At 38.6% G+C, this 17,371-nt stretch overlaps 1 protein-coding gene across 1 annotated transcript in view; it reads right to left on the minus strand.

Annotated features, from left to right (window-relative positions):
- Nucleotides 1-17,371, minus strand: part of FRMD3 (FERM domain containing 3) — a 146,747-nt gene that overhangs the window by 58,935 nt on the left and 70,441 nt on the right. Inside the window, exons 3-4 of the mRNA XM_065860621.2 lie at nucleotides 12,425-12,467; nucleotides 4,251-4,329 (exon numbers count right to left, since the gene is read on the minus strand). Of these exons, the coding sequence (XP_065716693.1) occupies nucleotides 4,251-4,329; nucleotides 12,425-12,467 (122 nt within the window). The remainder of the gene's footprint in view (nucleotides 1-4,250; nucleotides 4,330-12,424; nucleotides 12,468-17,371) is intronic.

Consider the following 17,371-nt stretch of genomic DNA (forward strand, 5'->3'; position numbering starts at 1 on the left):
AAAAAATAACAGCATAAAATTACACACCCAAGTGTGACCCATCTTTGGATCCATTTGTTCACACTCCCTTAACTGTTTCCACTCTATTCACATGCAGCATCTCAGGCTTTCCCAGTTGTGTAACTTCCCAGGGCTCTGACCTGTGACCAAAGAATAGTGAAAGGAGGCACAGAGCAAAAATATCCGTGCTTTCCAGAGAGTGTAGTGGGACACTGTGTGTACAGCAGATTGAAAATTCTCTGCAATTAAAACTTCCCGCCTGATACTTTCATATCTTTGCATGCCATGCCAGCAGAATAATCTTGACCATAACAGTAAACTCGGGAATATCCTTTCTTCTGCATGTGGTTACACATACATAGCTAAAGAAAAACCCCTCTTGCTGCCAAACCTATCATGCTCTCTGGAAAAACAACTGCAACACACCAAAAAGATTTAAAAAAAAAAAAAAAAAAAATGGGGAGAAAAGGAAATTAGCAGTAATACTAAAAATGTATGTATTAAAGGTCTTTACCCCAATCATGTGTAGTGTCAGCCAGAAAACCAGCTGCAGACCATATGGTGATTTAACAAGAAAAGAAACTGAAATTATGTTTCACAAGTATGCATGGCATTGAACAAGGGAGATGGTGAGGACCTGCTTGTCATGTTGCTATCGCCTAGTTTAAAGCTAGGAATGCTCAGTGAAGCCAGTGAAGCCAAACTACTTCTTTCTGATTTCACATCACCTAAAAACACTAGACAAGCCACAGATGTGCCATTCAGAAGAGCCTGATGTCCTTCACAGACTACACATGAAGTAGAAGTCAGGCCCTCAGAGGTGGTCACAGCATAGAGAAACATCACCCTTTTCTACGGTTGAGGACCTTTCTCTGCTGAAAAGATTACATCAGCTGTTCAGAAATCCATATTTACTGTTTGTGTTGCAATCCGCTGAGCCTCCAATGCACCTGAAATAAATTCAGAGGCCCAATCATTTAGCAAAACAAATTAAACCTTTGCCACTTTCTCACCACAATTTTTTAAAAAGGCAGTGGAAAAACTGCCTGATTAGTTTAACAATTAAAAAGAGAAATTGTGTCTTTAGTCTTTCACAAATATGTTCCAAACATGTATGTCCTCACTGCCTGCTGAGGAAGCAGTACTTCCAAAAATAAGGACATATCTAAATCTGTGTTGACACAAGTTAAGGAGATGAGTTAAGAAGGTTAAGCATTCAAGTGCATTAAAATGTGGACTTCGTTGACAAATCAGGTTTCACGTTGTCTGTTATTACAGAAACAAGGGAGCTGAAGGCAACAACCCCCATGGGCCTGCTGACTCTAGAGAAAACAGTGATCAAGGACCACAAAACCCACCCGTTCTTCAGTGAGAGACAGAAATTTTGTCCAGAGTCCACAGAATCCCTTATTTAGCAATAATATCTCAAAGTGCCTTAACATCCACAGGCAGGCACTGATTTTACTTCAAAAGCACAGCTATGGAAGCGATCGTTAATTAAAAGGGGGAAAGATGAAAGCAAGCGGCAGGAATGGTATGATGTGACTGATGATATTCACAGGCATCCTCAGCAGTGGAACGAAATGCAGTGACAGGCAAGTGCATGGTTTGATCCTTTGCCCAAGGCACTCCTGGCCTCTGAACACGTGATGTGCACACATTTTCAGGCTCTTAAGGTTTGGGTTTTTTTCTACAGCATCATAGGCAGAAGGACGACTTCAGCTAGGTCATTCTCCATCTTAATTTCCTGAAAGTTGTTGCATCTGTAAAACCATAGACTAACTCAAGAATTACAGTTCAGCCCAGACTACCAAAGGTAGGATAGCAATGAAGCAGCAGTAATCTGAAGCAATGAATACTCAGGGTTTTTCCTCCAAGTGATGTCTAAATACTGAATAGTATTTCTATGTTATACTATTTTCACAGAAATCAAACCATTTACTTCACACACAGAGCTTTGTGTACTGAATAGATGATTTTTTTTTTTTTTTACATTAGATATTGCCATGGAAGAGCAGGAAAACCAGCCTTTTTAACATCTGTACATCTCTTAGATGTCTCTAAAGTACTTCATTAAAGATTTATTCCTATAAAGCTTTTACAAAGACTGCATCAACAATAATCCACATGGGAGATTTAGACAGGGTTAATTAATATTCTGAACCAAAGATAAGTATGACAATGTGACAGGATGAGTCTTACTGTATCTTAAATCCATTATCTAAATGGAGACTACAGACATTTGTCAGATTTCTACCCAGTTGAAGAAGCAAGAGAGTGACAGGCTTTGTTAGGCATGGAGACTAGCCGAAACGTAAAGTGCTAGTACTGATTCAGTTGACTGTATACACAGCTATGAAATGCAGATGGCTTTTAAGTCAAAGGGTGACAATATCATTAATTTATTTTCAAATCATCTTAAGCACACAAGGCAACAAATGTGATTGTCCCGTGAACAGAACAGAGGAAAAAAATATCTACCAAAAAGCCAACTCGTTATCAAGGTTTCATGACTGCTCTCTGTCAAATACTAATGGATTTTTTCACTGCAACTCAAGAAAAAAAAAAATAACTCAGGCCAATTTAGAGTCTCACATTGAATCTGACCCTCTGTCTTAGACAATGAAGCAAATTCTCAGAGGTGAGTTACATGACTACACTTCACTTGCTCATTTCAGGCACATTTCCTATAATTTGTTATTGAGTGAAAGATCTGGGCAGAGAAAAAACAAAGCTTCCCAAACAGCAACAGTGGGAAACCAGAAAGCTGGTCAGATACAAAAGGTGTCAGGTAGACATATGAAAAGAGAAACTATTTTTCCTTTTAAAGTCTTAATAGTATTAGATTTAGTGAAGACTATAAAACATTTTTCATACAGCAGCTTCCCTTTAAAAATTAATTTGAAATGTTCCAGCAAAGCCTAGAACATACTGACAGCACGATACACTTCAGTGAGCTAATTCTAGGCACTTTGCACTTCAGTAAAATTTCTCCTGGGAGGGTATCCAAGAAGTTAAAAGAAAAAAAAAACAAACAACTAAGGGTCTTGAATAAGGAAGGTCTATATGAAGTTTATACTCGAGCTCACGAAAAGTAACACATTCAGTCAAAGACAAACATGAACAAATAATGAAAATCCCTTGACTTCCTGCTTCATAGCCTGTTCACTCAGCTAAACAATTTCAGTACATCACCCAAGATAAACAGCTATAATATGAACTGCATGTTCCAGCTGCTCTATACAAAGTATAAACTTATCATTCAGCAGAATGCAAGCTGTTCCTGAAACTTTCAGTATGAGACCAGGGATAATGAAATCACTCCCATTCATGGAGTGACTCGTGATCATAAGAATTTGCAGGGTTTGGGGAAAGCATCAATGAAGAACTTGGGGCAAAAAGGGCGCAGGCGCTTCGTGCTTCTGTAACATGCAGCTATTAGTCAGAGGTGCGAGCTGCCGACTAACAACGTGGTACAGCGTACATACAGTCCTGCACAGCCGGTGCAGAGGTCAAAAGGGCTGTTACTTTCCTACAATTTTTTCCCCCAAGTTGAAAAATACCCAGAGTATTCACAATGGCAAATAGGAAGGACAAAGCTCCCATTCGTTAAGTAAGACTGATCTGTTGAACAGCTGTGTTTTCAGAGCATAAGCAGGAAAATGTCCAGGTTAGCAACAAGATTTCTTAATCTACAGAGCAGTTGTACTTTAAAAATATAAATCTACTGCACCTTTACATCAGTTTGCTAAAGATCTATCAGTACTTTAAAACTACTATCTTGTTTGTGGTTCTGAAAACACACACACACACACACACACACACACACACACACACACGAGAAAGCTCAGTGATTGCTATTCACAGTTCCTGTTTACAGAGTTAGGGCCATTATTGAATCAAACTTCACAGATTATTTCACACACATAAAAAAAAAAAACCAAGACACACATGAAGCTTACTCAAGATGACAATCCTTGCCAGGGAAGAATTAGGATAATCCTTACCCATTGCTTCTCTTTCTAACTTCTCTCACTAACTTCTCTGTATGTTATAGAAAAGTCCCCTTAAACTGCTTTCAAAAATCCATAGGTATGACAGTAAATAAAAAAGATATTGGTAGTCCAAATGTCTGTCTATTTGAGTATTTTACCATAAATAGTGAAAACCATACCCTACACAACAAAGTGTCTTATTTTGAACTTGTTAATGATGTACATTAAATGCACAGACAAAGAAACAAAAAATACCTGGTGAGCTCTTCTTTTATCTTCAAGGGTTCATGTGGGTAGAATTTCACTCTAAAGCACATGGTATATGGTGGGTGAGCTGAAATATTATAAAGAAAGAGCATGAGAACAGTAGCAAACACATATTTCCTCAGCCACCCTCAGGGAATTATCTCCAAGAGTCTTGCAAAGTAGCCTGTGCAAGGGTTAGCTCCAATGCATCAGGCAGCAATTCAAACAAAACCAATAAATATTGTATATACATATGAAGAGAATAGAACATATGACAAAGAAGGTCAAAGCATGTGCAAAATATAGCTAATATAGGCACATAGGCAAATAATTTATAAAATGGTTTGCACCTCACAAGACTTAATGCTTGATCCAAGAACTACAACACGTTTGGGAAGCTGATAAACAGGAAGTAATTTTATCCTGTCACAATGAGATACAAAATTGTAATGTATGTTCATTATTCCTGATAATGATAATGCCTAGACTACAAAGTGGAAGAAAACATTAATTAAATTTGATTAATGAAACTACAGACAACAGAACTGTTTTTGTTTTCACTATTTAAGAAGACAACACTACCTACTCCTGAGCATTGGAAACAGTATCGAAGGGAAGGGAAGGGAAGGGAAGGGAAGGGAAGGGAAGGGAAGGGAAGGGAAGGGAAGGGAAGGGAAGGGAAGGGAAGGGAAGGGAAGGGAAGGGAAGGGAAGGGAAGGGAAGGGAAGGGAAGGGAAGGGAAGGGAAGGGAAGGGAAGGGAAGGGAAGGGAAGGGCTTCAATCTGCAACCAATATTTTTCTGTTTTAGATTACTGAACACAGCTTTATATCCCACTGTTGTATCTTTGACAGCATTCAAGATATCTAATCCTAGGCCAGTGATCTTTTAGTGGTTACAAGAGGGACAGAAACCAAACCAAATACAATCACTCTAAGCAGAGGCAACTTGTGATAACCATGTTAGGATAAAAGATGTGTGAAAACGAAGTAGAAGGCTTAAAAATATCACATAAGGGACAATACACAGGTAGGCAGAGTCCTCAGAGTTATCTGTCATTAAGTAATGTTCATGTGTTAAATTTCAGTTTGAAGTGAGAAGGAAAACAATCATATGTTCAAAATGTAAATGTTGTGGGGAAAAAACCCATCTACATTACACAGGCCATGGTAACTGGCAGACCTGCCGGTAACACTGAGAGAGAAAAGGGCAAAGAAAATTACAGAAAAAATGGAGGAAGAGAGCAGGTGAAAGAGAAAATCACATTTTCATTATTATAATCTATAACAGTAATCACTAACCTACCAGAATATTTTACTGTACCATCTCCTCAAGATTAGTAGCTCACTGGCTTGTACAAACTGCATGTGGAAATTAGTTCAATAATCATTACACTCTTCAAACTACTTTGCAGTGTTCAACTGTATGCTGCAGTATTGCAGAAACACATCTTTGGATATCACTTAGTTTGTAAATGCGATGTACAAAAGCAACAGAAAATAAAAATGTGTTACATTTTTTGGTATGGTTGATATCTTTTGAAGGATTAAACCATTTTTGAAGATGAAATATTTTCCCCTTTCAAGACCTCATGTTGCACTTCTTTTAAGTACAGTCCGTCCTCATCAAAAACTGCTGATTTCACTTTTTTTGCTTGTTTATAATAACCACTCATTTAAGACACAAGAAGGAATCTCAGAAGAAATTGGGACAGAGAAATGAAAAAATACAGGAAAAAAAAAAAAGCAAGGAAACAATGACAAATAGAAACAAACAAGAGGAAATGGAGTAAGAAAAACAAGCCTCAAGTGTTCTCTAGGGATGGTTTGTACATTCAAGTTAATCAAATCTGGACAGGACCTCTGAAGGCAAGAGAAACACAGTGACTGCTTTCTGTGGGCTTCAGCATCTTAGATGTGACGGCAGCATTGTCTTACAGTGACTGGGAATAGGCTGCAAAACAGAGGACACTTATGTCCTCCCAATCCTGTAATGGCAAACTAGAAGATAAAGTGAATTCAATGCCCCAGAAAGGAAAACAGCCATCCACAAATGCACTATGGAGTCATGTTGTCTGGACAAAGCTAAGATAGCATAAGTCATCTTAAATGGCTCTGTCTCTTCTCAATGGCCTATTTACAAGTAAGCAAGGGAGAAAACGTTGCATTTTCAGAATCCAGTTCCACTTACAAACCTGACAGAAGAGCCAGCCTGTATTAAATTAGCAAGAGCTCTTCCTCAGCAAAAAAGGACTTTTAAATATTCTGGCAGATCTGTGCTTGAAATAGGGATGCACAAAAAAGAACAGTTAATGCATGGCTCTGCAGGGCCATAGCTAGTATAAGTCTACTGCAAGACCCTAAAAATGGACTGAATTTTACCCAATGAAACAATCAAAATGTTGGTTGTGGTAAAAAGAACAAAAAAAAAAAAAAGAGAGAGTTACAGTGGAAGAGTCACAGTCTGGCAGAACATGGTAATGACAGAAAAGCAATAGCTGCCCCATATGCAAGGAGTATAATAGCAATGAAAGGATGGCAATACATTGCACTAAAAAATAGACCACATTCAGTTAACAGCAAAGGTTATAATAGGAAATGTTTTCCTTGTAGCATAAGGACAGTATATGACAGAAGTATATACAGCAGTATGCACAGAATATGCAGGAGATTTGGCAAGGCAGTTGGAAGCCTACTTTGCAAATCTTTTCCTGGACTCAATCTTCGTAATAATATTCCTTCTCAGCACTGCAGCAAACAACACAAAGCAAGTTCCTGCAGCCTACTAAGCTGAAGTCCCTTCTCAGCAACACCCGCAACAATGGCACAATCCCGACAAGTAATTTGAAATGTTAAAAAGAATATGATCCCCATAATCCAGTTCATCTCTGGAGATAAGAAGGTACCCTGCAATTGCAGAAGGAAACAGGATCCTCTTTTTCTCTTTGTCTTTTCCAGTTAGAAAACCAGTCACCAACAATGAACACTTGAAAGGGGAAGGAGGGAACCCCCAAAGCAATCCACTTTCTTCTCCATCCTAATTTTGAAAAGTATCGTAAGCGTAATGTTCCTCCAAAAATGCATTTGATGATATGTAAACATTTAGTAAGGCCTTTGTCTTGCAAATTTTACAGCACTGGAGAAACACACATGAGAAATTCATATTCTCTCATTCACTATATCTTTGAAGTGGAGAGCAAGACAGGCAGTGAATTGTATCAGCTCAAGAGATGAGATTGTCAAGCCAGACAGTTCCTCAGCTCCTTGCATGCAAAATTACGTTCTACTACTTACACATGAAAGTGGAAACATTACCAACAAATCTTCTCAAAACATAATTTGCAGAAGTATATTTTTTCAACACAAAACTAGCCTGAATATAGTCTGTTTTATAATAGCTATAAGCCTTTTCTTTCAGAGTGGTCCTTTATCTGTCGGATAAGGAGCAGCTGGTATAGTGAAATGCCCAAGGCTTTGTCAGAACTTCCCACCATCATAAGCTTTGCTTTCTCACTAAAAAACATTCACAATTCCAATAATTTCAAAGGACTTCGGCATGGAGAATAGTAGTGATTGCAAACTTCATTGCAACGGGGCTATTAATTCGCTGATATATGTGCTAACAGCACATAAGAGATATAGGCAAAAGAACAAGTAAAACCATTTAAATGATATTAAATGCTGAAACTAGTCATGACCTAGTGCCTCATGAAGGAACTACACACACACAGTGTGGAAGGTTTCCAGTCAAATGATTGTATGTTTGCAAGGTTTATTTCAGTTGCATTTAATTAAGGCAGACTATCCAGCATATATAAAATAGTAAGGATCTCCAAGCTAAAAGCCAAACCTCTAACACCCTGACCAGAACAAAGAGGGCTATGGGGCCTGCACCTCTTGGCACAGATACCAATGTGTAAGGGACTGAGTCTCATACATGTTCATTTCTAAGTCCACTGAACCATTTGTCTTCAGTGTAGATTAAGAGCTTACAGCGATTGATAAGGCTAAGAAAAACTATACATTCATATTACCATTTTCTTCACAGAAAGTGAATCTGAAACAAGAAAAAAAAATTAATGTAAGAGAAAAATTGTTTTTAAAAGCTGGTGAAAAACTGAAAGTTTTAGAAGTGTGAACTAAAGAGGGAGAAGCATAGAAGAGTCTCAGCTTCCACTTTCGGGAAGCTTTTCTGTTTGTTTTTAACAACGTGCTTTTCATTCAGCACAAATACTAGCTTCTGTAATGAGCTGTACTGGCAGTGTTGTTCTTTTGATTAAACATGGAGTACAGATGATACTGAAAGCCAAAAGCAGATGTTTAAATTATCTTCACAGCCCTGAGAATGCAATATTGCAGAAAACATCCTGCATCTCTCCTTGATGTTACATATTCTCTAATCTACACTACCCTACAACAATTAGTGGTCACTTGGTCATTAAAAGAAACAAACAAACAACAGCAACAACAACAAAACAACACACACACATTACACTCAAATCGTCTTCATGTTCACTAATGCTGAAGAAGGATCTCTGGGAAACTCTAAGGCATATGCTGTTATTTTGATATACTTCTTCCCTTACCAAATGAATCAGCTGTTTATGCATACCACTTGCTGACCATGTTTAAGACAGAACACTACTCAGTGATGTTATTTTATGCATAAAAGATATCTGATCTATCAAGATCATAAACCCCAAATTGTGGGCCCTTCCTTATTGCACTCAATGGATTTTCATCAACAGTTACAATAATGCTTTAAAGCATGTTATTAAATCTTTCTGAGGGTCATAGGTAAAGGGTATACAGCATTCAGATTAGTGCCTGAATAATCACACAAAACTGACTGTTTCCACTGTTCATGGATTTATGAACTTCATATTTGATTAAATTCTTTATTAGATCTGTTCCGAGACATGAAAACTGATGACAAGTTCGTTGAGATTTAAGAAAGTTTTGCACAACCGATCTCTGCATCTGACTACTTGCTTCCCATGATTCATTCCACCTCCTTTCACATTTTATGACAGCATTAGAGATTAAGGAAATTGACTTAACAAATTCCAGTGGCCTGACACAGGAGAACATCCTTTTTGCATTACTCTCTCAGATCTCCTGAGATGCAAGGCAGCAAGAAAAACATGTGACTTTTCAACTTTTGCACATCAGAGCAGCAGAATTGATTGTATTCTACTGTCATCAAGAACAACACCCATATAGTTGGATATTTGCCTGCCACAAAACAGGTTACATGATAGCTGCATACTTATTATACAGAATAACCTTTAAAATTCATGAAAAAATAGAGAGGGGAGGTGCATGGTAAAACTCTGTTCTTTATTTAAATATTAGTGTTCATGTGACCAGTATGATCTACAGTAAGACATTCCTAGACAGAAAATAAGTTTAAAAAAAAGTAAGACGGCCACATGGAGAGGAACTTTACTGTTGGCATCTGGGAGAGAGTAACAGAGTGCAGAAAAACATGTAAAAGAAGAGAAGAACTGGTTTTAAAGTATCTTTATGTAGAACCACAAAGATGCAGATACTTTAGGCAACCTTGCAGAGAGCTTTTCAGCACACTACTAGAAGCATGGTGTTCACAGCCACTGATCGCTGGCCGCCAACCACCTTCAACCAGTACAAGAAAATTGGTGTGGTTCAGAATATTTATCAGAGACTAAAATTTCCCTTCTCAGGCAAAATTAGTGGTAAAAATGGCTGAGGCACAGACCTAGACTTTACACGTCATGTTATGACAGAAACATTTCCATGAAAATGGAAAATGTAAATGTAGATGCTAAGACAAAAAAGATACCACACCTTCATTTTTCTCATGTTGTGCGAGGACACATTTAAATATTCTTTCTTATGTGACAAGACAAAACATAAAATATTTTGGAAGATTCATTTTTCTGTATCCTAGTATTACTAAATATGAGCTTAAAGCAAACTTTGCCAAAGCTAAACAAATTAAAATGGTAGCGCATCACACGAGAACCTATGCAGATTTCAGAGCTTCGAACACAAAATATTCAGTCCTACTGACAGAATACAGCTGCCAAATTGTGATTTCTGTACAACCTGACTATACAGAGGGATTCTGCCTGACATGGCTATACACTGGGCCACTACCAAAGACCCACTTTGAGCAGTCTTCTTGGAGCAGCAGGACTGCAATGCTGTCTCAGGAGAATTCCCAGGACTGAGAGCACTCACCATCTCCTTGGTGAGTGAGTTTTTCTTCTGGATATTTGCTTGAGTGAGCTCTCAACCCCCTTCAGTGAGCAACAATTTCTTCTGGGTACCCTTGAGAGATTTTCCACTTTGTGAGTGAGTGTAATTTGGAGCATCATTCTTGTGTGTCAACATGCAGTAATAAGAGCCCAACTGGTGAAATGAACTTGCAGTGCTGTGATAAACGTTATTATAGTGCTGACTGGTTTTGGGATTGTCCCCGTTCTTCATTGGTTTCTCTTGTTTGGTTTGGCATTGCCACGAAATAAAGCTTGAGTTTATCCTTGCTTCAGATTAGTACTTGCAGCTCCATGACACCTGACAGCAAAACACCTTTGTTAATGTCTCATTCTCTCTTGCTGTTGTTGTTGAGACCTTTTCACCGTGATAAATAACCTTACGCTAGATGCATTTTATTTTGCTTTTTGTTTATGCATTCATTTTTCAGTCTTCAGAGTCCTGATCAGGAATCTATCCCAAAAGCCACTCATGTCCTCTGAGGAGACTATCAGATCACTACATCTATGGAATTTATGGAGTAAGTTCAATCAGATCTAAGCATCATCTATATGCAGATAGAGTTGTTTTGAATAAATCAAAACACTCTAAATACATATTTGGCAAAGTTCCTGAATATGTTGCTATGCAAAGTGCAACAAGAAGCACGACAGCCTTATACTTTGTTGGGTGAAAGCAGTGATACAGAGGCAGATTAGAGGATACTTTGAGGAAACTCTCTTCTACTTTTGATAACACAATGGAAGGAAGAAAGAGATAAAGATCATTTGTAATTAATAAAGTATCTCTTTTCTTCCTTCACTGGCATTGCAGAGGAGAAAAACTTAGTTTTAGCTCGATGCTCTTTAACTTATTTCATACCAGATAACACTCCAGCTACCTAAACACTAGATATGAACAGTTCACACTGAATATGCTAAGTGTATGTTTATACACACATGCACACAGATGTTGCAATACATACTATTGCTTCATCAATAGAAGAATTTTATGAAGTATTCCATGTAGTCCAGTCAATACCCAAGATTAACAGTTTCTACAGTATCTTAAACTCCATCACACTTTAAAACAAATGCATTATCTCCCACAGAAATGACGCCTTGTACTTATGCTTAAAACAGAAAGCAACTGCATACAAAGGGTATGTGAGTAAAATTCACATTAATTTTGTAAACTAAGTAGATAGATAGACAACAGCTTTTATTAAACAAGACATAACATAACAAGACATAACAGTGACCTAAATCAAGTCTCCAGAACTGCCAAACACTCTCTTTCACTGCCGTAGATAAACTTCTGAGTACTAAAGCAGTTCTGTTTCCTGAAGAAGTCTTCAGAGTTGGCCCATTTCACAGGAAGGATGAGCTAGACCACAACATTACAAAAACATAAATATGTTCCTATTTTGTGGAGTCCTTTTGAAATAATGATTGAAATTTTTCCACTTGACTGTGACAGAAGCTCACTACTGAATGCATAGCATTTGAGTTTGCTGGTCTCTAACAATGATCTCAGACCAATGCCTTGCATTGTCAAGAAGCAGGGGGCAACAAAAAGGAAGCAAACCAGAAAAACACAGAAGCAGATTGCCACACTCCATATTTTATTGCCATCTCCTAGCTGCTGTGATTGCATTTGACTAAAAATGAGCCAGAACATACAGGTCTTCCTTCTAGATTTGCCACCACACACACATCAGTTGGCCTTTGGCTCTAGCCTTGAGCAGTAAGTGAAAGCTCCTGATGAGCAGAGCACTGTGAGGCAGTGAAATAAGGGTAGCACAGAGTTTTTAGGAGTCCAAATCAAACATGAAGGGCCTATTTGCACCAAGAAACAAATGAAATATATTCTAAATTAGCGCATGGAATCACAGGAAAACCTTCAGGCATTTAAAAAACAGCTTAAAAATATGAGCTCTCAATACTTACATTTCATTTGCTTGCAGATGGACTTGTTGGGCTCAAGCCAGTGCTGTAAAGGCAAAGTAGAGAGAAGTTAATACATATCATGGTATTCAACAACATCATTGTAGACGTATCTGGCACTAAAAATAGGAAGTAGGGTTATTGTTTCACAGAGACACACACAGACTGTAAAAAGCACCTCCATACTGCTATAATACTGGAATTGCAACGTATATGCAGACTTGATGTTACCACTGCTTGTAAGACGCAGTTGAGACAAAAGTAAGACAAATATTTCAAAGACAAATTGAAAGGAGACAGGGTATACTGATTAGTTTGGAAGAGACATTTCAGTCTTACACTTTCAGCAATTTTTTTCCAGAAGAATGATCATATACAGTAGGACAGACTATTCAGAAAAATCAACATTGCCTGTTCATTAATGCTGTCTTCTACAGTTCTTATAACTAAAGCATGTGTACTGTATTCTCAGTCAGCACCCTCATAATACAAGCTATTGTTCTTTTCTAGCAAGAACTAAAAATCTGAAGGGAAAAAGAGCATACTCTTCCATGAAATGTTACTCTACAGTCAGTCAACAAACAACAGCAATGTATGGATGCCCACTAGCTGGTGTATACCTTTCTTGTGAAAGACTGAAATGGCAGGAAAACTTCCATTTTTTTTATTCTCCTTGAAAATAAACTCAGATGCCTCTGTGACAAAAAGCTAGGCTCACATTTTAGTTAAGAGCCTTAGTACATCTCCTGCTAACGCTAGCTAAACTGTTCAGGAGGATGTTTTGATTGATAGAAGAACATGCTGACATTCAAGTGCCACTTCTGACCACAGCCAACACCATTTGTACTACGATTTTTCCTGTAAGCGAAAAATCTCCACACTAAAATGTGATTTGTCCTGCAGAAGCAGCTGGTCAAAAAGCATAGTATTCAGCTTTAATAAGCATAATCAACACTGGAAGGCCTTGCACTGACGGGTTCCATTTTTAGTTCTTTCCTTACTAGCTCTAAAACCCTACAGTCTTCTGCAAAAAGAAAACCTACAATTTTTTTAAATCATATGTAATACTCACAGTATCCTACATCAGCTACTATTTTTCCTAATAACTTATAGTAGTTCTACTACAGAGAAAGGCCAGTGGAAGATATTTTGTAAGAATTGTTAATAGGTGACAGAAAATTATTATTTTAAAAACCATGACATCTCAAGAATTCATTCAAGATCAGGGTAACGGTGAATTAGTGTTCTGGAACAGAACTACTGACAAAACGAATACCTTGGAAAGAACATCTTCAAATATCTGCACATTGTATGCTATGGTTGCTCAGAAACTTCTGCATATAGTTTACAGCAATACTGGAGATAAGCACTACTGCGTATTCCTGTTTGAAGCTCACTTATCACTGAGAGGCAGATATGGAATCCTGGTACTCAAAAACCCCAAACTTCAACCAACCATAAACAACAAAAAACAATCCCACACCATTTCTTCACCCTTTCCCCTCTCCTGAGTGTCTCTCTCTTTTGGTGAAAAGAGGAAAGAAAGAGAACTGAGAAAGTAATGACTGTTTTGCCAACTTACCAGAAATATCTAGCTCATTTCTCATTTTAGATCATGCAGATAAATTATTTACACATTTGGCTCTGAATAATGGGAGGTGACAGTTGTAGGTATTTTAAGAAATTTGATGCAGTCTGCAGTACTTTATGGATACATAATCTGGAATGAATTCACTGACAAGAAAGCAGTCAAGACACAAAGATATGCAGGTTTACTTTCCTTAACCTTTTCATGTGCCCATCCCACCGCCACCAGGATATTGGCAGTCCTGGCTGAAGATTTAGACAGCAAAGAGGAACTTGGACACTGAGCCATGCCGTACTGTTCCCAGGGAACAGACAGTTAAGAAGCATCTCACTATTTTCATCTAGCAGGATCACAACGTGGTTTGTTTGATATTTCTTTTTGAAAGGTCGGGCTGAAATATTAGCACAGACCAGGTCAGCATTTACAGTTGTCTGAAAAAGTCAACTACCTATTCTAACAAAAAGTCAGAGGTAAAAAAAGCCATTCTGCAAAATGAAACCCTCATAATTCACTATATGAATACAGAAAACGGGGAAACATGGATGAAATTCCTTGTGCAGTGCATCAAACCCCTGGGAACATAGATTTACCCAACATGCCCAAAAGCAGATATGTTTCACTAAGACCGGACTTTCATGGGTTAAAAATGGATTGAAAAGACACTGAGCAATTAAGCAGTCTAGACTTTCACTTGGAGGTCAAGGACCTGACAGGCAGTTTTTGTAAGCTCCGATTTCTGTGGTGACCTTCTGTTCATGGAAGATTGCAAACACGTAGGCAATTCAGCTGAATCTTCCAGAAAACACTGCAGTTACTTTATAATTTGCGGTGATTTTCAAAGACACAGCAATTAGGTGCTTAATGCTCTCTGTCTGTCAAGGGAAGATAAACACCTAGCCGTTGCTAGTACTTCTGAAAATAGCCACCTCTATATTTGTTTGCATATTTCGATTTGAGTTTTAGGAAAGATTTTCCCCTGAGTACTTCTCTTCCAGCCTTACAGCATTGACTGTTAATAATTAATAACTATGCCTCATCTCTACTATACAGTATTCATGCGATATTTATTCCAAGATTAATTAGCTGTTATAACTAGGATCAGATTAATTTCCTATAAATTCATTGAAGGGTTTCTGCAGGAATTTCCAATTTAAAAGCATTTGGCTTTGCAAAATGCTTTTTCCATGTTTTTTTGTTTTGTTTGTTTTTTCCTTTTACCATTTTTGCTGAAAAAGAAAAAAATCCTGAGATGAGAGGAAAAGGTAACATTATAAGTTGGCTTGTAAGGCCAAATTGTAAAAGCGTTTAAAATCGTCAATGGCAAAATAATTTTCATTACTACTGTATGCCAGGCTGCCTTGTGAGAACAGATGAGGAGAGGGGAGAGGTGAGAGGGGAGGAAAGGAGAGGGGAGGAGAGGGGAGGGGAGGAGAGAAGGAGAGGAGAAGGGGAAGGAGATGGAGAAGGGGAAGGAGAAGGGGAGGGAGAGGGAGAAGGGGAAGGAGAAGGAGAGGGAGAGGCAGAGGGAGAGGCAGAGGCAGAGGCAGAGGCAGAGGGAGAGGGAGAGGGAGAGGGAGAGGGAGAGGGAGAGGGAGAAGAATCTCAACCAGTTTCATTTTTGCCTCATGTACTTCACACTGTTGTCCATAAAGGTTGCTTTAATTGGAATATGGCCTGCACCCTCAAACCAGCTTTGCTTTATATTTGATAGTACTTAACAATCACCAGAAATTATTTCTGGAGTAGCTTGATGGCATGTTAGCAACATAGTTGGTGCCCAATGGAGAAGACTCTGATCTTAATCCAGCTAACACCTATTACCAAGGATCCTGTGAGGAAATTCATGTTCACTACTGCCCATTTCTAATCGCTTCTGCTGAAGGAGGTTTGGGTAGCAGCTGGATATCTAGATGGTCAGACAGATGTCCTCACAGAAGCAGAAGGCTTAAAGACACTTACAGATCCTGAAGGTCAGTCATGGGAGAGCTACTGAATCTTGGTGCTTCACATGCCAGTGGTGAGTAAGCAAACTATTATGAATATCACTTTTGGTCCTGGGATCCTAAAATACACTAAGAAATGCCTTCTGACTAAGGTTTCACTGCGACTGCATGCTGTGTTTCAGACTAGTGCAATTTTCACTTTGTAAATAAAGCCCTCACCTCTGATCAGCCTTTAAGTGGCACTGAGTAGTCATTAGCGAGGCCAGGTGTGTTCTTGCTTACCCACAGAAAACAAGCAGCTGATGTGCTACCAGCTTCCACAGCAAAAGCTGAGGATAAGCAAGGACACCATGCAAGGGTAAAAGCACCATTCTAGAAAGTCGTATTTTAACTCCGCAAACACCAGTGTGCTTTTAGTAAAGACACTTCAGCCAACAACATGTTTGAAATGAAGTCATACACTGAGAAGTTTAGACAGGCCTGAGCTTGGTCTCAGTATAGCACAGGATTAAGGGGTTTAGAATAAGAAGCAGGCAGGAAAGAGGACAAGATGTCCCATATCTATTCTTACAGCCCTTGTAACGGGTCGGGTGTCATTAAAATCCCCACACTGTTCTTCATCTACACTGCAACAGACACTACAGAGCAAATATGTGTTCTCCAGTCGGCTCTTCCTACAGACTCCTGCATAAGACTGGCACAAGCCAAAGCCCAGCTCCTAAAAAACTGCCAAGCCAAAAGCAGATGCTTGGGACCTGACTAATCAGAAGTCCAATGAATTCAATGAAAAATCTCTCTCCTCTTCCAATACAAGAGCCTTTTGATTTAGTCCCTGTGTTTGCAAGAGAAGCAGAAATCAAAGGTCAATCAAAAGTAGTGAAATGCTGTGAATACTTCAATCCCCCTTGGCAAGCAATAGTCAGGCAAGTGCTCAGATGTGCATAGAGCAAAAAAAAACCAGAAGACCGTGCAGATGTCAAAAGAATATTCTAGCTAGGCAAGGTCTGGATTTGAAGACTTTGTTAAACAGAGAGAAGAGAGCAGGAGAATGGAGATACGTACTGAAACACTTCTAGAAAAGTAATAAAATTAACTTTATTTAAGCCTCAACCTCATATTAATCTTGACAATACTTAACCTTTTCCTTGAACAAAAAGCAAAATTGAAATCAATTTGCATCAGCCTCAAGGCAGTGGCTTGCACCAGGTCACTGCCTGAGAAAAGTCAGACGCAAAAACCAGTAACAGTATCCAAAGCTAATGGCAGCTCAGACATGGGAATTAATTGGGTGCCCACTCTATACCAGCAAAACAGATGACATATGACCCACGGCACCCTGCATGTCTCCATCTTCATGCCCCGAGGCTGACACCATTTTTCCATGCCTTAGAGGAACTCTATACCAAGAATATCAATGTT

The sequence above is a fragment of the Patagioenas fasciata genome, chromosome Z (genome assembly GCF_037038585.1).
Source record: "Patagioenas fasciata isolate bPatFas1 chromosome Z, bPatFas1.hap1, whole genome shotgun sequence".
Classification (NCBI taxonomy): Eukaryota; Metazoa; Chordata; class Aves; order Columbiformes; family Columbidae; genus Patagioenas; species Patagioenas fasciata.